This window comes from Hibiscus syriacus, unplaced genomic scaffold (genome assembly GCF_006381635.1).
Source record: "Hibiscus syriacus cultivar Baekdansim isolate YM2019G1 unplaced genomic scaffold, ASM638163v2 tig00116997_pilon, whole genome shotgun sequence".
NCBI classification, from domain to species: Eukaryota; Viridiplantae; Streptophyta; class Magnoliopsida; order Malvales; family Malvaceae; genus Hibiscus; species Hibiscus syriacus.
Genome location: NW_024063513.1, coordinates 6143471 through 6166005, shown reverse-complemented (window position 1 = coordinate 6166005; position 22535 = coordinate 6143471). Strand labels below are relative to the sequence as shown.

Sequence of the window (22535 nt, the reverse complement as noted above, 5' to 3'; positions counted from 1 at the left end):
AGCAAGGTTCAATGAAATAAAACAAACTACGGATATCAACAAGCCGGTAAATAAAAACTAGAGAAGCCACGCAAAAAAAACAAACCATGTTCTAGCATGTCTATTAATAATAAAACACTATCCAAAAGCATAAGCATAGTTCCAAACTTCAACCCTCATAAACTACTAATATAGTCCCAGTGTTGATAAAGGGTCCATCAAAGTATCGGCCAGGATGCCTATACCAAAATTCCAGTCATTTTAGACTCGAGGAACAAGGTTATCATTCAGCGATAGTGAAGCCAATCTGTCAGCTGGACTGTTGGCTTGTTGCTGAGCAGCGACACTCTGCAATACCTCCATGGCCTCGGCAATCTTAGCCTTCAAAGCTTCTGGTGACTCTAGTAGATGCAAAACCTCAGTTTGGTCCATTTCCAAAAGCATGCCAGTAATCTTGGCTGCAGAATCACGCTCCAGCCTTTCCACAAGGGGGTATAAGCTTTCACCAAGCATCTGGTCATCAGTTGCAATGAAAATATGAAGATCACGAAACTATATAAACAACAAAAGAAACCCGCAAACTGTAAAAGAAATCAACAAAAGGACTTACCGTCCTTTGATGTTCAGGTGTTGCATTTGCAAGAGCAGTAGCCAATGCTGGTACTGGCATAGGCTGCCCAACACCAGCATCACGCAATGGCATTCCACCCATGTCGTATGGAGCAGAAAACATTCCTCCAGGAACATTTGATATTGGAACTTCAGGCATCATACGACCTGGGGGATAACGATAGACACGTCCCCTGGGCAGCATCTGGAACAAGGAGGATGAGTTGGAATAAGCATAAAAAACAGGTTCCCACACATATGCATATAGCTTACCTGCTGTTGCATCAACGGCACAGGTTGCTGAGTCTGTTGCACCGGACCTGCTCCCCGGCGCCCTCCTGGTCGCTGCCCCTGCTGACCTTGCTGTACCATGGGAACAAAAAAATTTTGCACAGGAGGGCCACCAGGCCTCATTCCAGGAACCAGCTGTTGCTGATAGCCAAAACCAGCCTGGAATATATGACATAAGGAAACAATCATGTTCATATCTCAGAAGTCCAGCAAAAATAAGTCCTCCAAACATCCAAACAGATAAGTGCTTACAGGGGGGATGAAAGAGTAAAAAAAATTTATGCAGAGCATGTAAAATTAAGATGATGCAGAGTAAAGATATATATTACTTGTGGGGGAATAATAGCCGGAGGTGCTTGTCCATATAGAAACTGTTGACCAAGACCTGGAGCACCAGAAGGATACATTGGAAGACGAGGACTAACAGGGGACACAGCAAGTGGCCTCATTTGTGAAAACTGAGCCTGAACAAAACGAAAAATATAAAAGGGATTAAACTAATTGAAATACACTATGAATCACATAACTGTTAGAACCAATTAATCATCATACAGTTTTGAGATTTATATTCAAATTTACAAAGAGTTTCATGTATTTGAAGAGAGCCCTTAGAAGATCATATAACCTAACCATGTAAAACAATGCATAAATTCATTGGCAATGATGCTCCAAGAAAGGAAAAAGAAATGGAGCAACACAGCATAAATACACTTGAATCCCAAATGATTAAGAACATTAACCCATGAAATTCAGAAGTACAAAGCACATTTCCTTTTACCATACAAACAATACACTATCAAAGGAAACTCTGAAAAACAATAATCAATATAGAAAAGAACTAGATGCCCAACAAATAAATACTTATAGTTTACCTGAAGCCTTGCTCTTCTCTCTTCTTTCCTTTGCGCAAGTGCAACATAAAGTGGTTTGCTAGCAACCATTTTACCATTCATCTCAGCAAGCTGTAGATGCATAACAAATTTACTAACTAGATTGTAACGTTATATTTTGATGAACACCCAAAGAAAAACAAATTCAAACTTACAGCTCGAGATGCTTCTTCAGGGGTTGAAAAGGCGACAAACCCAGAGCCCTTACTAATTCCACTAGGATCACGCATAACCTGCAAAGTTTTCAAAGAGGTAAGAGCAATAACATTGATATCAAGAGAACAAGATTAGTTATCAACAATTACCCAACCAAGAATCATTTCACAAACCTTGCACGATGTAATGGTACCAAACTCTGAAAACAGTTCCTTCAATGCTTCATCACCAACGCTATCATCTAAGTTTTTAACGTATAAATTCAAACCTTTGAATTTATCAGCAGCTTCTTTTAACGTCTGCTCATATCGGGCCTTCCGCTCATTCTCCCTTTCAGACTTTTTCAAGGCTTTTCCAACATATATCTCTTTTTCATTGAACTTCTTTCCATTAAGAGCTTCAACAGCTTTAGCAGCAGCATCAGCATTTTCGAAGTTGACAAATCCGAAACCCTTTGACTTCCCATCTGGATCCCTCATAACTACAGCACTAGTAATTTCACCATACTCACCAAAAATTGTTTTTATGTCTTCATCTGTTGTAGACTCGGAAAGATTTTTCACATAAACATTATTGAACTTGGTCTTATCTGAAGCACTGTCTCTTTCCTGCTTGCGAAGAAAAGGTCCAACAAAGACCTGCTTGTCATTAATTAACATGCCATTTAATTTATCAATTGCATTCTGGGCAGATTCTTCGTTTTCAAATTGTACAAAACCATAGCCTTTAGACTGTCCTAGACCATCAGTAGCTATCTTGCAAGAAAGAATATTGCCAAATGAAGAAAATGTATCATGTAAAGCTTTGTGGTCAATAGACTTGTCCAAGTTCTGCAATCAAAACAAAATTCAAAGCGTTCGGTAAAGATTGGAATTTGGAAGCCATCCATATCACATGAAGAAAACATGCTTACAACTTTACATGTGAATGATTACAACAAATAGAAAGATGGAAGTCTAAGATTGGATATTTTGCATATATATTTGGATGAATATGGAGTGTGTGGGGTCAGATTTGAACAGGCAAGAACAAGGTAATAAAAGGTCTTAGAAATTCAAATCAGAATTACTATTTGATATTTCAGATGGAAAAATAGCCATGAGAGGATGAAATGGGGGGAATAAATAAAGAAAGACCTAAATGAGATTAATACCTTGATAAATATGTTTGCAGTACCACTCTTACGAAGACTAGGGTCTCGCTGAGAATACATGATGCGAATGGGCTTGTTATTCAGTGGAGTGAAATTCAGTAGATCCAATGCCCTAGCAGCTGTAGACAAGAATAATAAAAAGGCAACATTAATTAACTGCACAATTCAATGGAAAAAATTCATTCTCCCAAATTATAATTGATTAAAACAAGAACTTCAAAGAAATGAATAATATAGCCTCATTTTTTAAAGTTAATTTCTTACACAAAAATCCATTCCACTCTTGGGAATACAATAGGAGGCACATTGGGTAAAGCCGTGTCAAATATTTTGCAAACATAAATAATACATTAAGAAAACTCTCAAAGCAAAACATAGGAATTGAAAAGCTTTTCAAATATTTTGCAAAGATAGGGATTGACGCTATTTTTCAAATATTTTTACATTCTCATTCTAAAGAATACATTATGGAAGTTTAAAAGCAAAACATAGGGATTGACGATATCTAAACTTAAAAAAAACATTGAGAATTAACTATCAACGAAAATGACATTGATGCTATTATACACTTAAACTTTGCAGTTAAATTGGATCAATAGTTAACTAGCTTGAATTATATACCCAATTAACAATTAAAGTAATTCCAATAAAATCTACATTTACATTTATATCTCAAAATTTTCAAATCACCACAAACAAAATTTCACAATAATCAATAGTCCACATTCACATTCCAAAAGAATTCACAGTCAATCTAACCAACAAACAGCGTTAAATTATTAAATTACTGAACGAAATTTTATTTTGTTTTAAAAAAATTTGAGTAAAAATCTAACCATCACGAGAATTGTTATAGTTGACATAGCCATAACCGAGAGACCGGCCAGTTGCCAAGTCCCGACAGACTCTTACTGAAGCGACCTGAGCCACCTGGCTAAACGTTTGGTAGAGCTGCTCATCGGTAACAGTTACATCAAGATCCCCAACATAGAGCGATGTCAGCATAAACTGCGGACCACCAATTACGGGGGCAACGCCGTTTGGTCCGGTAACCGGCGCCTGATACTGGACCTGAATCTGTGCCATAAAAAACTGTAACGCTAACTCTTCTAGATCGCTCTCTTTTTTTTCTTCTTTTTTCTAGTTTCCCCCCTCAACTCCTGTTATTCAATAAAAAACTATCGAGAAAAAAAATTAAAACAGATTCTAAAACTAAATAATTTTTCTGGTATTTCGGATAGAAAAGGAGGGAGAGGCGTAAACGGGGATAAAATCGTCAGAGATCCGGAGTTGAACGGAACGTTAGATGACGACGGCGAACAAAAGAGGAGTTTAAATTTTCTCTCTTTTTTGGATTTTCTAAAAAGTGACAAAACGGGGAGGGCAGATCGAACTGCGCCGCACCTGGTAAAGAAGCAACTGTGTCTTCTTTATAGGTTTGAGGAAACCCTACTTGGTTTCGGTAAGCTAATATTTACCGTCAGATCTTTCAATGGAATAAAGATCAACGGCCTGATTGTGGAGGCAAAAATCAGGCCCCCGCGTGATAATTGGGCAGTTAGATGACACGTGGTAATATCAGTAAACAGCGGTTGCATCCCCTAACTCAATAGCTTTTAATGTGTTTTGGTGTATGTTTTAGCTGCATTCCGAAGTGTTTATACAAGGGATTACGTTGAAAGCCGCAAAAATAGGTTTGCCTAAGTCAGCAGAAAAAGTTAAAAATAGAAAGTTGGTCAAACACTCAAAAGCGGGTGTGCGGTCGGATGTGGATTACTGACCTAAGAAACGGCCCAACCTTCTATCTCAGTCCATTTAACAAGGTCTGGCTATACCTTAGCTTATTATCTGGGTTTTTTGGCCCAATACCCCAAGCGGATCAATTATTTGGGGTATTGGGCCTGTGGATGGTGATGGATTTATAACATTTGACGCTATCATTGTCGTAACTGCTTCGACTTCGCTGCTACTTTGGAGACCATATAGGATATGATCCCACTCACCCACAACCGCATGTTCCGTGGAAGATCATTGAGTGTATTGCGGTGCTTCTCATGAACCTCTAACCCAATTCGGTTGAGTCTCAACTGAAGTATGAAATAGAGGATAGAAACCGAAACTAGCCTGAGATGCATACTAGTACTCTTAAGTGACAAATGTTGAAGCAGAAGAATCAGACGATGATGCTATCTTCTTGAACTTCGACTTGGACTTGGTGCATTTGGCCCGATGATTTTGCCATTTCTCCTCTCTTATGGTGTCGTCAGATATGATTTTCTATTTTATTCGTAATTTTGGAGATAGGGAGAATAGTCGAAATCGAGGTCCAGCGGTGTGATGTCCTGACGTAGGGGAGTGATTAGTCACACTGATTTCATTGCTCGATATAGAAAGCGTGCTTCACCGGCCAATTTTCAATATTATCCAGCACATATCGATTGTATAGAGCACGTCAATTTTCAACCATACGCGTAGGAATCGACTGGTGCGATGTAAACTGTCGCATCACTCTATCAACGACATGCCACTAAACAATTGCATAATGCAATAATGACATCACATCACACCGTAAGTGAGACCCCTAAAAATTCATGCCGACAATAACTGGTTGATCTCCTCGTCAACATATGGAAGCGAAGAAAATTGTAAATGTTAAATATCAAAGTTAATATATATAAAGTTAAAAAAATTAAAAAATAATAATACAAATATTGTGTGTCATACAACATTTCGACTGGCGATGTCGATCCTTATCAATATATCTCGTATAGTGGCACCCGCCAACTTCGTCTCGGAGATTTTATGACGCCATCTAAAATATTTAAAAATAAAAATATTATAAAAAAATAATTAAATTTATGAAATTAAAAAAAGTTTAAATAAATGAAGTTAAACAATTACATTGCAGCCAGTGGAAACTCGACCGGGGCTGATGTAATTCGCGTAAAAAACAGGAAGCGATACCAAGCCCAGGACTGTAGCATTATCAGATAACCTGCTACATCAGTTTTTTGACTCGGTTTGACAATTGCATTCTTGCAAAGCTCCCGGTACAAAAATGCTAGAATCGTCGAGCCCCAACTGGTATTACGACACATAGCAAAGTCTTCCAAATATTGCAGATATTGTGTGTGCACCAAATTACCGGAGTTGTCCGGTAATAATATCCCTTCGATCACTTAGAGAAGAAATGCTTAGGACGTGAAAACTACTTCCGCTTCGGTAGACTCGTACATGACTTGGAATTCGAACTCCAACCAATTTTATCATTACCCGATAGCCCCTATTGACGTCGAATGGTGGTCATTTTCCCAAAACTTGGTAAATCAACGTCGTTGGGTCATAAATGTGGGGTCTCACCACGAGGGTTCCATTAACAGGAACATAAAGTTAGTAAGAAACGTCTTCCAAAGTAATCATCGCTTAACCACTCTGAAAAATGGGACATGTGCGTCTATGGCCACTAACGTTTGATCAGAGCCTTAATCAACATCGGGTACAACTTGAAGCCAAGTAAGAATATGGTCGGAAATAGACTGGATTGATGCATATATGTCGTCATCCGCCGATGCGGCTCTATGGTTGTCATTCCCCGACTACGAATATTCCATTCATCGACGTCCAGACCGCATTGGATCGACAAAACATGTGCGTTATCCAGGCGCAACATATATTATTGGGTTGTCATTTTTTGGGGATTTTCGCACAACGTATGATTTTTTTTAATTTCTCCGAATTCACGGTTTGGTAAAAACTAAAACCCTAAATCCCTATTTATAGTTTCACTCTCAACAGCTATAAACGAATAGAAACTTAAAATCCCCGACCGAACTCCTCACCTCGAGATGACGAGTTCCAAGTGATCGTTGATGCCCGTCTGCCCTTTGACCAACGGTTAGAAAACGACTAGTTTTTTTTAATTTTAACGAACTCGTCACCTCGATATGACGAGTTCGCTCTAATTTTTTAAAATTTATAAATTTTATTTTTAATTTTATTTTTAAAAAAATATATTTTTAATGGACTCGTCACCTCGGCATGACGAGTCTTTACAATGCCAATAAAATAATGGCTCACGTGTACGCGGAGACCAATTAAAAATAATATCCGAGAAAAGTCATCACATCGAAATGAGGAGTTCCGATTACACTGTAAAAAATATCGTATTCTCCAAAATAAGTTCTAGGTAGATCAATATCCCAAATAATTGATCCGCTTGGGGTATTGGGTAAAAAACTATTATCTGATCAGTATTGGGTCTGTTGGCTCATTTGGGCTCCTAAAATATTCCCTTTTTTTAGCTTGCCCTTTGATTAAATGGATTACTGTAACATCCCAAACTATGGGTTAGTGACTAAATGGTAAAGTTTCAGAAATTTGGTGATTAAAGTAGAAGAATGGATTAGTTTAATGATTTATCTGAAAATAAATCCTAAAAGTTGTTTGTAATTATTAAAGGATTTTAAGGGCAAAGTGGTCATTTGACTTGGAAAGGATAAGATAATGATATATATGGGATAAGATTGAGAGATTTCTCCAGAAACTCTATTTTCTTCTTCTTCTTCTTCCTCTCCTCCCGTATCTCCAAGCTCAAAGGTGAGTCTTCTACTTAGTTAATTATTTATTAAGTTTAAGATTGGGTTTTGATCATTAGATGATAACTAAGCTTAAAGAAAGCTTAAGTTATCTTAAGATCAAAAGATAAAGCAGATAGATAAGATTAAAGATTAGAGGTTCTTGAATGAAATATTGGAATAGAGTTCATAACAAGAATTGAAAGTTGGATTTGACTTGTTATCAATCTAAGAAAGAGATATGAAGTAATAGAATTGGATTTGAAACATGTTGCAAAATTGATGTAATTATTGAATTACATATGAAAGATAGGATTTTGAGGTTTAAGATGAAATAAATGAGTATAAATTTGTTTAAGGATGTGTACTAGAGTTAAGAATGAAAAAGGGGATTAAACATGAAGGATTTAATCCAAATGAATGAACTTTCGGGTTCAAAAAGAGGATTCTGGGCAGAGTGCACCGATGCACATTCATGTTGCATCGATGCATCAAGGTTAAAACCCAGAAATTGTTTGAATGTGCACCAATGCATTGGTAGTGCATCGATGCACTCTTTTAAAATAAAGACATCGAATGCAATTCATGCATCGATGCATAAGTAGTGCATCGATGCATCCCATTAATAATGAAACATCGAATGCAATTGGTGCATCGATGCATAAGGAGTGCATCGATGCATCCCAGTAATATTACTACATCGAATACCTTTTATGCACCGATGCATCAGTAGTGCATCGATGCATACCTTCATTAAAAGATGAAATTGACTTTTCTCTTAGTCTAAAGAGTGAACCATTAGAGTATATTAGTTAATACTGATAGATCCATGTGTGATTATGTAGATACTAAAAGTAAGCTTATTCCGGAACGATCAAAGGATTAGAATCGAATCAAAGCAAAGCTAAGGTAAATGCATACTATATGTATAGTATAATGGAATAAGACTTGTGATAAGTCTAATCCTTATGTTGATTTTTATAATACAATGATTGTGAACATGCATACATGATAATTATGGTGATATGATATGTGATATGAGAACATGATATGAATTAAGTGATATGAGCTACATGATCTACGTGAATGTATGAACTTGTGATACATGTGATATGATATGAAATATATAATTACACATACATGTGGTATGTGACAGAAGAGAAATAACAAGTGATATGAAAGGTATAAGAATAATGCCCATAGTATACAATATGAGAACTATAGGTGTAGTTGGCATGCCAAGAGTCGAGGGTTTACATATGTTTAAAGGCATATATGAACAGTTTACATATGTTTAAAGGCATATATGAACAGTTTACATATGTTTAAAGGCACATATGAACAGTTTACATATGTTTAAAGGCACATATAAACAATTTACATATGTTTAAAGGCACATATGAATAGTTTATATATGTTTAAAGGCACATATGAACAGTTTACATATGTTTAAAGGCACATATGAACAGTTTATATTGTGACCTCTGGATCGTGGTCCTACGGGACGAATACTGAACTAAGGTTCGGTGCCCCATGAGGGAATTGATACGAGCTGTGGTGACAACATTAGTGCACAACCTCAATGCACTCACATACCTGCATATTGAAATACCTGCACAATCTCAATAATACACATGGGCAATGCAATTGAAATACCAATTTAAAGTGAAAGTGATCCAAGAAGGTAAGTTTCGTATGTGCATTATATGATTATATATGTTATCGTGTGATAGATACATGCATCTTATGTCATGATCCAATGGTAAGTATGAACATTCATAAGTTTATTGTTGCATATTCATTTATTGCCTCACTAAGTCAATGACTTAGCGTGTGATTGTTTCACACGTAGGTTTCGAGAAGAGTAAAGAGTAATGCGGAGCAAGACAGGTCAGTTCTCCTTACCAAATGTCAGATCAGAAAATATATGTACTGTATATAGAGTGTAGTTGGCATGTAGTCTAAAGATATAAATTGTATGAACTCTGATATATTTTGTAAACATTTTGAATAAGTTAAATGTTATAAAAGTTTTTAAATTACTCACTATTTTATACGAATAAATGTTTGAAAAGTCAATGTGACACTTCGGACTCGTATCCGGGTCGGATACGGGTTGGGGGTGTTACAATTACACCCTCCCAAAAAAAACAAAAACTTTTTAGCATTAATAGAATGATAATATTTGGCACATGATTTTCATACATCACCGGTTAATCACAAGATATCATGTCTTGAATAAATATAAATCTAATGAAAGATTTAAAATATATTAGGAGTGAACTTAAATTTTTTTAATGTAAATTAAATCATGTTTTGAAATATCTCAAATAATGTTATATATCTCAAATATGTCATGTTTTGAAATATCATGTGATAAATAAAAGAAATTTTAAATTTATGGTGTGCTTCATATTATAATATGAAACGACTTGATATTTAAAACTAAATTTAATCATTTATTTGTTAGACAAATTATAATAGACATTGCCATATTAAAATGTTTCTTTGCGGATGTGTCTTGTAACTCCGAAGTATACCCTATGGTCATGCATGCCTCCAAAGTCTTCCAGAAACATTAATCTATAAGTATGTTTACTGTACTAAAATGAAAGAAGGGTATAACAAAAGTCAAACAAAAAACTTTCTTCCTTCTTCTTTTTTTTTTTTACATAGTACTATTTTGGGGTGTCCATGGGATAGATAGCTTGCATCCGGGGGTATTTCCTTCGTAGTGAATTTGACTTGCATAATTTAGCATCTCTTATTCCTATAAACCAAGTTGTTTGCGACAAAGCGGGAAAAGGAAATCCACTTTTCTTTAGATTTCAGACTTTTTTTGAATGGTAATCAGTGATTCACTCTCGGTTACCGACAGAAACCCCCCCCCCCCATCTCCATTTGAAAATATATTCTTCTGCCATGAATTTCATATCTGTCCCACTGAATATTGTTAACTTCTGATTTTAAATGCCTATATAAATAGTCAAATACACATCAGTTAACTGGCCAGTGGCGAAGTAGATGGATATATAGTAGCAACTTTACAGAATCGTATCATAAAGATTATAGATCATGCATCTTAATTTATTTTTTCAAGGACACACACCATTGATCTACTTTTGTTTTTCTCATTTTTTTATAATAATAAAACCAAATATTGGTATGAGCTAGCTTAAGGGGATGAATGATGCAAAGTAGGTACGTGGACTTCAGTTTCTATGGAGGACTGCTTTTAACCTAAAAGCTTCATCTCGACGGGTTTCTCCCCAAGTGGTCGAAGCGATGACACGCCCAAAAAGAAAGGAAACCAAAATCAATTCACCAGCTGGAAGAAAGATCGAATAAAGAGTGACATAAATCTGCTTTGCTTTTAAGTCAGGAATAAGTAAGCAGAAGAGTTAAGGAGAGACAACTTTGTCTTTCTTCTTTCCCGAAACAAAAGAAATAAAAAGCTACCACATTTCATCATCATCTTTTTCAAAGAATATCATAATGGGAACGGAGTTTTGATTTTCTACCAGTTTTTATTTGTCTTTTGGGTTTCCAGCTCTTTTTCCTACTTTCAAACACTCAGGGTGCAACGGGAATAGCTCCAGGGTTCTGTTTTCCCCCTCTTTACATGACGATCCGCTGTTTTCTTCCAAGTACTCAAATGACCAACTCTTGCACATCCTCTTATATGGACCATCCTCATCGGATCTTTCCATTATTTCGACCTATAAGATAATGCATGATTATTTGGTAAACGGTACACCTAATGTTTACAAGGGAAACTAAACCAGATACTCATACTACAATTAAACCAAGGGGATTACCCTAGTATCCAAAGTTATGCGAGCTGAGTTCCTGGTAGAATTGGTAAAGCCAAGGCTGCTACGCTTCAGCTTTTGCCTCTCCCGTGCTTTGTGGTTCTGAAACCAGTAGAAAACGTTCTTGCCTTCGATCTTCCCATACTTTCCTAGTTGCGCAGTGATTTGTTCTATTTGTTGTGCATTTGGAGTTCGTATCCCACCTCTATACAGCATCTCCAGAATCCCTATCTGTTCTTGCGTTGGATTCCACCTCGTACCTCCAGCATGTGTTTCCACCTACTTGATAAAGTTTTTGGTTCATAGAACTTTCCAAATATCGATATTCTTTACTTGATTAAGTTTCCATTAACAAATTAAACTCATAAATAACGTCACATCTTAAAAGAAAAAACACATCCTTCTCCTCTAATTGGAAATGAGAGAAAAAAAGGGAATCGTCGTACCATTTTCATAATTGTACATATATTTTTACCAACTCAGATGTAGGTCACTGACAAGGTGGTGTAGCCATAGATTGGCTAGGACAAATAAGGCAGTAAGACGGAAACCAAACTACCGCAAGGGATGTTAGTGCCACATACAGCCAAGTTGACAAAAGTGAAGTAAGACAAGATAGGATGAGAGTGAAGGTAGAGGAAATTAATCAACAAAGGAGGGTACCTGAGGAGAATGGCGCTTCTGGTCAGAGGGGACAAGCCTTCTGGGGCCACTTTCTGGTCTCTTGAGGTCTAAAGAGGATATGGTATCAGGGGAAGAGGCCTGGTGGTGGAGCTTGGGAGCGAGAGGGCGTAAGCGCTTACAGCCAAGGGAGAGAGATGGTTCGTGCTCCCCGAATCCACGTCCCAGCTGATGCACCTTCATGTTTCCCATGGCGAAGGAGTGAATGATGGAGAGAATGGTGAATTATATAGAATATTGAGAGGAATCCCAAAAGAAAAAAAAAATAAGAGTGGGAAATGATGTGGTGCTTTCAAGTGCAAACACCAAACGATGAGGAGAGGTTGACTTATGATTAACCTCATATTTAAAAAATACGAAAAGAAACAAAAAGGACTGGGAAGTGTTGAAATAGGGGAATAAAGGGCACACAACACAAAAGAGAAGGGTATAGAGAGTACGAGCGTGTGGGTTGGCCGCTCTTGCTTTTCGGTGGTCTATTGTTTTTTACTTCCCTCCTAAACTTTACTTTTCCTCATCAAAAGATTCCTCCAACCCCGAAACTTGAAAATGTAACTCTTTCACTTTGCAAGATACGAATATGGCGATACACAAAGAAAGAGAAGGGGGTGAAGGCCGTCCTCTTTCACAGCCATAGAATGTTGAAATTACCAAACCAACTAAATTAATCCTATACATCTATTTTTGTGTTCCACGAAAACAACCCTGCTTTGGGAACTGTTGCTCTCATTTTCCCAAATTCAATATTCTAATCTTCAAATACTTACAAACCCCACTTTTTAATATACATTCTTGGGCAAAATCTCTTGGGTCTAGTACCTGACATGCACCATGCAATTCTTAGTACGTTAAAGAAATCCAACTGCATATATAGCTTTATTACATATTAAAATACAACGTTAATTATGTTTCGTACATTAATTTCATTAAATTTTAATTATTTTTATGTGATTTATGAGTGCCCTTAATTTATCTGTTTAAACACCTTAAACAATGATTTTTTTAATATAAGGTGAGTATAATACAATATCCATTTAAAGATATTTTTTAACCATTTCATATTATTTATTATATTTTAATGATATAAATTAATCTCTCTATTTTTATAATATTGTTAATCGTCCAAATAATTAATTATTTTAATTAAAATATATTATTTGCGATAAACAGTACCTTTTAACTTGTAACTATAAATTTAAAACATAAATGATAAAATAAACCTATATATATTATAATCGACCAAGACCATTGAGAGAGGATAACTTTTGGCAGTAGTGATGGATCATGTTTTGCACGTATAACAAAACAGTGTGGTAAATAATAAATGCATGTTCCACTTCGTATGATGAGGTTTGAACAAAGAACTGAGTTTTTTTGACCAGCCACAAAGGAAAGTTTGGAGTGCAATCGATAGGGCTCAACACGTGTGACGCCAACTACAGTTTACACACCCATATGATATATCTAAAAATATTTTTTAAGATAAATATATATATTAATAATTAAAAAATTTCGTACAATATAGATATAAATAAAATTTTAAGATGAACATCTCTAGTAATAAATAAAATTTTAAGATGAATATTTTTAAAAAATAAATAACTAATATAAATAAATTCAAATTTCAGGTAGACACTGTTGGTAATGCTCAATCCCACATAGTATTGAAAATACTATTGGGAATGAGTATTTATGGTTTGGATTTCCCACTTCCTTGTTGAGTGAAAGAGAACAAGGGAGACTCTCGCGCACCGCCGCCGCCGTCTGTCTTGTCTCGGCTCGGCACGGCTCGGCTCGTGGTCGGCTCGTGGTCGTGGTAATACGTGTCTTCGACACGTCCACAAATGGAAAAATGTGAAAGATTTCAACTGATATTTATAGGCTGCTGAGGACTATTTAAATTCAAATGATAACAGCTGGTTTATGAGAGTTATAAGAAATTAAACAGCTTTTCCTAAATTAAATCAAAAAACGTTAAGATGTATCTGGACTGATTTCCAGCTTTGTACAGAGGAGACAAGCTGTTAATATCAGGAGTTATTTGATTTAATTCCAGGGGTTACATGATATAATTTCGGGAGTTATAATAGCTGAATAATGATGCAATGAACCTGAACTATTTCTGAGAGCTATATTCAACTTCTCAACTCAGTCTCAACATTCAGAATTCACTCTCCAAGTGTTTTCTAAATATTCTCTCTGTGTGCTTTCCGATAAGAAGAGCAATACCACCGGCAGTCCACTCCGATTTCGAGTGTACGGAATTCGGAGCGACCGTGTTAACCTCGGGGGACGGTCCGCCTACTGCAGCGATTACACACATCAGGGCGAATTCGTTTCTAAGGCAGTGGTTATACCACAACACGGTTTACGAATCTGTTCCTTTTAATTACTGTTTATATTTCCAGTCAGTGCTAACGGTGTAGTTTTGCATTCTATTTTACCAACAAATTAGAAACGAATTCTATATACTGCAATCATGTCAACACCTTTGAGCAAACTGATACCTGATCTTTCCAAGCTCGATGCACTTGATGGAAAGAATTATAGAAGGTGGTCCCAAAGAATCCTGATATTCTTCGAGCAACTTGATTTTGACTACGTGTTGCTCAAGCCACCACCTACTATGCCGTCAACCCCAGCTACCAGTAATTATGCTGATGCGGTCCTCAATGATGATGCCCTAGCAACTGCCACTGTTGCGCTCGCTACATACGAGAAAGACAACAAAATGGTGCGAGGACATCTGCTCAGTCACATGTCAAATAAATTATTTGATATGTTCCTTAGATAAAGGAGTGCCAAGGCAATATGGGATACTCTAAAAAAAAGTATGGTGTGGACGATGCTGGCATCAAGAAGTACGTTGTCAGAGAATGGCTCAAATTCCAGATGATTGATGACAAGCCGATAATGGATCAAGCCCCATGACTATGAGAACCTAGTTGCTGACATCATCGCCGAAGGGATGCAAATGTGCGAGGTGCTGCAAGCCAATGTTCTCATTGAGAAGCTCCCTAAGTCCTGGTCTGACTACCGCAACTCTATTAAGCGTAAGAAGAGAGAAATTTCGCTTGAAGAGCTCGTGGGCCATATGAAGATTGAAGAAGTCAACCGTTTAAAAGATAAGCTTACTAATTCTATGAGTAATTTATCTTTTAGAGCTAACTTGGTTGAGTCTAAATTTAAGAAGATCAAGAAACGTGGGAATCAAGACAATAAGACAAAACCTCAGAAGGCTACCAGCTTCAAGAAGTCAGGAAAGGCCAAACTTGAAGGAAAGGCGCTCAAATGCTATGTCTGCGGTTTACCCGGCCACAAAGCTTACCAATACCAACACCGCTCAGACTGCCAGAATAAAAACAAGCCACAGATGCACGTTGTAGAAGAAGATGATGAGATCATTGCTGCGGTGGTCTCAGAAGTTAATCTGGTGGAAAACAGTTTGGAATGGGTTGTTGACACTGGCGCTTCAAAGCATTTCTGCGCAAGGAATGAGTTTTTCACCGAATTCGAGGATGGGAACGTAGGTGAATGTGTGTACATGGGGAACTCTAGCAGCTCTGAAGTGCTAGGCAAAGATAAGGTTTTACTCAAGCTGACCTCTGGTAAAACTCTGGCTTTAAATAATGTTTTGTATGTACCTGCCTTGCGTAGAAATTTGATAAGTGGTGGGCTTCTGAATAAGGCAGGCATTAAGTTAGTTTTTGAGGCAGATAGACTTGTACTTTCCCAAAATGATGATTATATTGGGAAAGGGTTTTTAAACAATGGTTTATTTGTCATAGAAACTCAATATAATGAAAATAAAACTACAACTTCTGCTTATATTGTTGAATCCATTTATATGTGGCATGCTAGATTAGGACACGTGAATATTCATTCTTTAAAGAAATTAATAAATATGAATGTTCTGCCTAAACTAGACACAACTAGCTTTTAACAAATGTGAGATTTGTGTAGAAGCTAAGCATACTAGACCTCACTTTAAGACTGTTTCTAATAGAAATACTGAGTTGTTAGAACTTATTCATACTGATCTAGCATATTTTAGAAACACTGAAAGTAAAAGAGGAAAACACTACTACATAACTTTTGTAGATGATTATTCAAGATATACAAAAGTTTATCTCCTAAGGACTAAAGATGAAGTTGAAAACTTCTTTCTTATTTATAAGACAGAAGTTGAAAACCAATTAAATAGGAGAATCAAACGGGTTAGATCTGATAGAGGTGGTGAATATGGATCTAATTTCTTAAAAGATATTTGTGAAAAGAATGACATAATTCATGAAACTTCAGCCCCCTATTTTCCTCAACAGAATGGTGTAGCCGAAAGGAAAAATAGAACTTTAAAAGAGATGATGAATTCTTTATTAATAAGTTCAGGGTTATCTGATAACATATGGGGGAAGCCATTCTATCGTCAACTCATATCTTGAATCGAGTTCCTCATAAGAAATTAGATTCTACCCCATATGAATTGTGGAAAGGATACGCTCCTAATTTACAATACCTGAAAGTGTGGGGGTGTCTGGCTAAAGTGGGTTTGCCAGACTTTAAGAAGTCCACCAACGGACCGAAAACTGTTGATGCAGTGTTTATAGGGTATGCTACGAATAGTGCTGCATACAGATTCATGCTTTTACAAGATTATTCTATTTATGAATCAAGGGATGCTGTTTTCTTTGAAAATACTTTTCCTTTAAAGGAACCGAGAATAAATATTGAAACATAAATAAAATATATTCCATTAACTTCTTTTAGTAATCCCGCTAGGTCTTCTGAACAAATTGATTTTTGAGCCTAGAATAAGTAAAAGGTAAAGAGTAGAAACCTCTTTTGGACCAGACTTTATTACTTCCTTTATTTCTGAAATAAATGATTTAGACTCCATTTCGGATCCTATAGATCAAATTGTTTTGTTAGATGAGGATCCTAAAACTTTTGAAGAAGCTATAAGATCTATCGATCCTAGTTTTTGGAAAAGCGCTGTTAATGATGAACTAGAATCGATAATGTCTAATCATACTTGGGAATTAGTTGACTTGCCTAAGGGATTCAAACCAATCTCCAACAAATGGGTCTTCCGGAAGAAACTAAGGCCAGATGGTTCGATTCAGCGGTACAAGGCAAGGTTAGTTGTCAAAGGGTTCACTCAAAGGTTTGGTTTAGACTGCTTTGATACATACTCTCCCGTTACAAAAATCTCAATGATTCGTGAATTATTTGCACTAGCCTCTATTCATAAGTTGCATGTACATCAAATGTATGTTAAGACTGCTTTATTGAATGGAGATTTACATGGAGCAACCACTAGGTTTTGAAGCACCTGATATGAAAGGCAAAGTCTGTAGACTCAAAAAGTCACTCTATGAACTTAAGCAGGCTCCTAAACAGTGGTATGAGAAATTTCATAAAACTATTCTTAGTTTTGGTTTTGTTATGAATGGTTCAGATGCTTGTATGTATTCGAAGATGTTTGACACTGAATGTGTTATCATAAGTCTTTATGTTGATGACATGTTGATTTTCAGTTCTAATATTGAGTCCATTAACAAAGTTAAAAATTTCTTGTCCACTAAGTTTGAGATGACAGATTTGGGAGAAGTAGATGTAATCTTAGGAGTCAAAGTTACCAAAACTGAGAAGGGATTTTATTTATGTTAAGCACATTATATAGAGAAAATACTAAAGAAATTTGACAGTTTTGATGTCGTCCCTGTTAGAACTCCTTATGACCCTAGCATACATCTAGTTAAGAATAAAGGAAGTAGCGTTTCCCAAATTGAATATGCTAAATTAATTGGGAGCTTAATGTTCTTAATGAACTATACTCGGCCTGATATTGCTTATGCTGTGAGTAGACTGAGTAGATATACTCATAATCCGAGTGGTGAGCACTGATTGCTCTTAAACGCTTACTGAAGTATCTTAAGGGTACTTTGGATTGGAAAGTTGAGTTTGTTGGCTTTTCTGCGGTACTAGAAGGATATTGTGATGCCAACTGGGTTTCTGATAATGATGAGGTAAACTCTACGAGCGGGTATGTTTTTACTTTGGGTGGAGCAGCAATCTCATGGAAATCATCAAAGCAGACTTGTATTGCTCGTTCTACCATGGAGTCAGAGTTTATAGCTCTTGACCTAGCTGGGCAAGAAGCCGAGTGGCTCAGAAGCTTGTTAGTAAATATTTCGTTGTGGGGAAGACCGACTCCTCCAGTTTCATTGTTGTGTGATTCACAAGCTGCGATATGTGTGGCTAAGAACCAAGCTTACAATGGTAAGAAAAGACACATTTGCATAAGACATGAATCAGTTAGACACTTAATAAAGAATGGAGTGCTCTCTTTAGAGTATGTGAAGTCGAAAAGGAACCTAGCAGATCCGCTTACCAAAGGGTTAAGTCGGAAGCTGGTCCTAGATTCGTCGAGGGGGATGGGTTTCAAGCCCATTGGTTGAGGAATTCATGGTGGATATCCAACTTAGTTATCTAATTTTCATGTGGTCAAACGAAACCATGGAAAGACTCATAGTGCACATTCCTACTTCCTATCCCTATGACGAATAATGTGCATGCCCAGGATGAGCTTAAGTGCTCTTAATAAATTCATAGCCCAAGCTTTGGGTGGTCTTAGTGAGAAAGACTTGATGAATTTACCGATTTTGGCTGAATATCTATTCTTATTAAGTTCATAACCCAATTTGAGTGGGTATTCCTAAGTGAGAAAGAAATAATGAACTTACCAACAGAAAGGTTGAGTTTTGTTAAACTCTTAATAAATTCAAATCCAAGTATTTGGATGGTTCTAGTGAGAAGGACTTATTGAATTTACCGATAAATGAGGTTGGATATTTATTCTTAATGACTTCTTAGCCCAGAGTTTGGGTGGTTCATCTATAATGAACTTGAAGAAAGTCACCATACTCTTTGTGAGGTTGAGCTTTTATAAAAGCTCTTAATTATTTCATATCCCTGTTAAGGGTGGTTTATATCGAAATAAACTTGATGAAATAACCTTTGTAAGTGAGAAGGGTTAGCCGCCTTCTATGAAAAATGTTGGGCCATTTTTCTAGCACACTTACTAGAATCCTGAGGTAAGATGGCCAAATATATATATATATATATATATATATATATATATATATATATATATATATATATATATCTTACACATCGAGGACTCAGGTGGATGAAGGGGTTAGTTGTGTGTTATGAGTTTACCCCCATCTTAGAAAGTTCCAGACTAGTTTCACTTATCTAAGAGAAGGATTGCTCATTATCACTATGTACTAGTTCCAGATACGTTCGATATTGCTCTTCTGGAAAGTTTGTTTTCGAGTTTCAGAAGAATTCTTTCACATTAGTGGGTAAATGTTGGTAATGCTCAATCCCACATAGTATTGGAAATACTATTGGGAATGGGTAATTATAGTTTGAATTTCCCACTTCCTTGTTGAGTGAAAGAGAACAAGGGGGGACTCTCGCGCACCGCCGCCGCCGTCGTCTATCTCGGCTCGGCTCGGCACGGCACGGCACGGCTTGACTCGTGGTCGTGGTCGTGGTCTTGCTAATACGTGTCTTCGACACGTCCGCGCGAATACTATCTTTTTAGAGAAAATTCTTGAGGAATTTCTCTTTGAAAGAAACAAATGGAAAAATGTGAAAGATTTCAACTGATATTTATAGGCTGCTGAGGACTGTTTAAATTCAAATGATAACAGCTGGGTTATGAGAGTTATCAGAAATTAAACAGTTTTTCCTATGAACTGGACTATTTCTGAGTCAGGTTCATCTAGACGTTTCAGCTGTTACAAAGAAGAGATTTAATCATGAAATTTTATGGAATATTTTAACCCTATTTCTAGCCTATAAATAGAGAGCTATATTCAGCTTCTCAACTCAGTCTCAACATTCAGAATTCACTCTCCAAGTGTTTTCTAAATATTCTCTCTGTGTGCTTTCCGATAAGAAGAGCAATACCACCAGCAGTCCACTCCGATTTCGGGTGTACGGAATTCAGAGCGACCGTGTTAACCTCAGGGGACGGTCCGCCTACTGCAGCGCTTACACACATCGGGGTAAATTTGTTTCTAAGGCAATGGTTATACCACAACACGGTTTACGAATATGTTCCTTTTAATTACTGTTTATATTTCCAGTCAGTGCTAATGGTGTAGTTTTGCAGTCGATTTTACCAACAAACACAAATAAAATATAAGAATGAACACTTTAAAAAATAAACAAATAACATAAAAAAAAAATTCATGTTCCACGATGGGCTTGTACTCACCCTGGCTTCAACATTCATCCGCTAGTGTACACATTTGCTTCAATTATATATGCAGTCGAAGGGTTCAATACCCATAATAGAAGGACACGGAGCCATCAGTAGTTATTGGTCACTCTCTCCCTTTCTACAATATAATTTTTGCTTTTCTTTAACCAATTTTTTTTTGCCTGTTTGAGCATAATTTTATGAAACAAACTTGTTGGACATTATTAAACCATGAATATTTTTGTATAAAATATTACAAAATAAATATCAAACCATTGTTGGACATTATATATTTGAAGAAATATACCCTTAAAATATATATGTCTGAAAAAAATAAGGTTAACTTTAGTGGGAAAGGGAGAAAAAAAGAGCCAAATGGATTTGAAACGTCATATTCCTGAAATAGAGAAGAGGTGAAACTTCCAAAATGTGAAATGTATCCCAAAATTCTAACAAATTTTGCTGTATTGCATTTGTATGCTTATCTACTGCCATAGCTATCCTCTCTACAATCAAGGATTCAACTTTTGGGATTTTGTTGCCGGGCGCAGATCTGGCCTTTCCCTCCCGACCTTGGACTTAGCCATGCACTGCCAAGAGAAACTTGCCAATACACTCTTTGAAAAATGTTGCTTTTGCTAAGCAGCTCATTTTCATCCTGAGCTCTTCACATGGATTTTCACCACATTGAGTCCAATAACAAGATGCCTGGTAGATATATATTACATATGCCTTTCTATTTGCCTGGAAAGAGACGAGATTTCTTGGAAAAGGTGATGGATTTCGAGGATAATCACCATTGGCCAAGCGGTCATTTCAAGCTTGACGACAATGGGTGGGATCATCGTATCACTGTTGACATCTTAGATGATGAGTGGATCTCCATAATGCATTTTTTTAGCCTCACGTAACCTTCATCCCTACAGCTAATCACACCATTTCCTTCAATCACGAAAACACATTAATAGATTTTGGGTAAATTACCCGCTTACTCATTGAACTTTACTTCTCTCCTATTTCACTCATCATACTTTTGATTTTTTCAATTTGCTCACTGAACTTTAGACATTGAACTTTTTGTTACCCCACCGTTAAATTTCTAACGGCGTTATGAAGGTGCTATATTAATTGAAAAAATTAAAAGTATAGTGAGTAAAATAGGAGAGAGAGTAAAATTCAGTGAGTAAACATGTAATTTATCTTTTGAATTATAAGTCCTATGTGGCATGTTTTATTATTAAAATAAGCCACATGAGCACCCCGTTACTGAGTAAATGGCCGACTGACAAAAAAAGTTCAATGTCTAAAGTTTAGTGAGTAAATTGAAAAAAATGAAAGTACGGTGTGTGAAATAGGAGAGTGTAAAGTTTATTGAGTAAGCGTGTAGTTTACCCAAATATTTTCTTTCTTTAACTGCATTAATCGTTACCACCTCTAGTTACATAGGCAGCCATAATTATGTACCTAATCTTATTTTATTTTACAATTATAATTCAAATGCATGTCAACCTCATTATCTTACATTTTCCTAATTCTTGTTTGCCGTTTACATCCTCTTTTGGTTAGCGGATTTCAATACGAGTATTTCGTCATTTTATTTCTATTTTTCTATTAATTAAGTAAAACTGTTTATATTATATTTAAAAATATTATCCAAGCATAATTAAACATACATGATCAATCAATTACGCTAAATGGTGAAAGTAAAATTTTATCACGCTCGACTAGTATCGACGGGCATCACAAACGATAAACACTATTAATTTAATTTATAAAAAATTAAAATTTTAAAGGGTTCAACGTATAATTATAAATTAGTTGAAAATTTAAAGGTAAAATATTTAAAATAAAATGTAAACTATACCAATGACCATCTAAAAATTACCCCTTTTTATTTTGACCACCAATTTGAAATTTTGTTAATCAGGTCACTTAACTATTTAAATGCATTCAATTAAGCCACTTGCCATTAATATTTAACGGAAAAACCGATGTGGCAGTTAAAATATTTGATATTATTATATATTTGGTCCATATTACTTATATATTCTATCAATTTGCTCGTAATTTTAATAAATTAAAATAAACTTAACCCTCAAATCAAATGGTCTC

General features: G+C 36.2%; 2 protein-coding genes across 2 annotated transcripts; both read right to left on the bottom strand.

The window, feature by feature from the left end:
- Positions 1 to 69: 69 nt before the first annotated feature.
- On the bottom strand, positions 70 to 22108 carry LOC120194159 (polyadenylate-binding protein 2-like). The gene is made up of 11 exons (XM_039196552.1): positions 22097 to 22108; positions 21057 to 21061; positions 3915 to 4230; positions 3079 to 3197; positions 2099 to 2755; positions 1925 to 2002; positions 1752 to 1841; positions 1209 to 1343; positions 862 to 1038; positions 590 to 793; positions 70 to 492 (listed from the first exon to the last, which is right to left on the bottom strand). Exons 3-11 carry the CDS (start codon positions 4162 to 4164, stop codon positions 241 to 243), a joined length of 1962 nt encoding a protein of 653 aa, XP_039052483.1. The 5' UTR covers positions 4165 to 4230; positions 21057 to 21061; positions 22097 to 22108; the 3' UTR covers positions 70 to 240.
- On the bottom strand, positions 10733 to 12381 carry LOC120194163 (WUSCHEL-related homeobox 4-like). The gene is made up of 3 exons (XM_039196557.1): positions 12128 to 12381; positions 11471 to 11743; positions 10733 to 11371 (listed from the first exon to the last, which is right to left on the bottom strand). Exons 1-3 carry the CDS (start codon positions 12335 to 12337, stop codon positions 11180 to 11182), a joined length of 675 nt encoding a protein of 224 aa, XP_039052488.1. The 5' UTR covers positions 12338 to 12381; the 3' UTR covers positions 10733 to 11179.
- Positions 22109 to 22535: the final 427 nt, after the last annotated feature.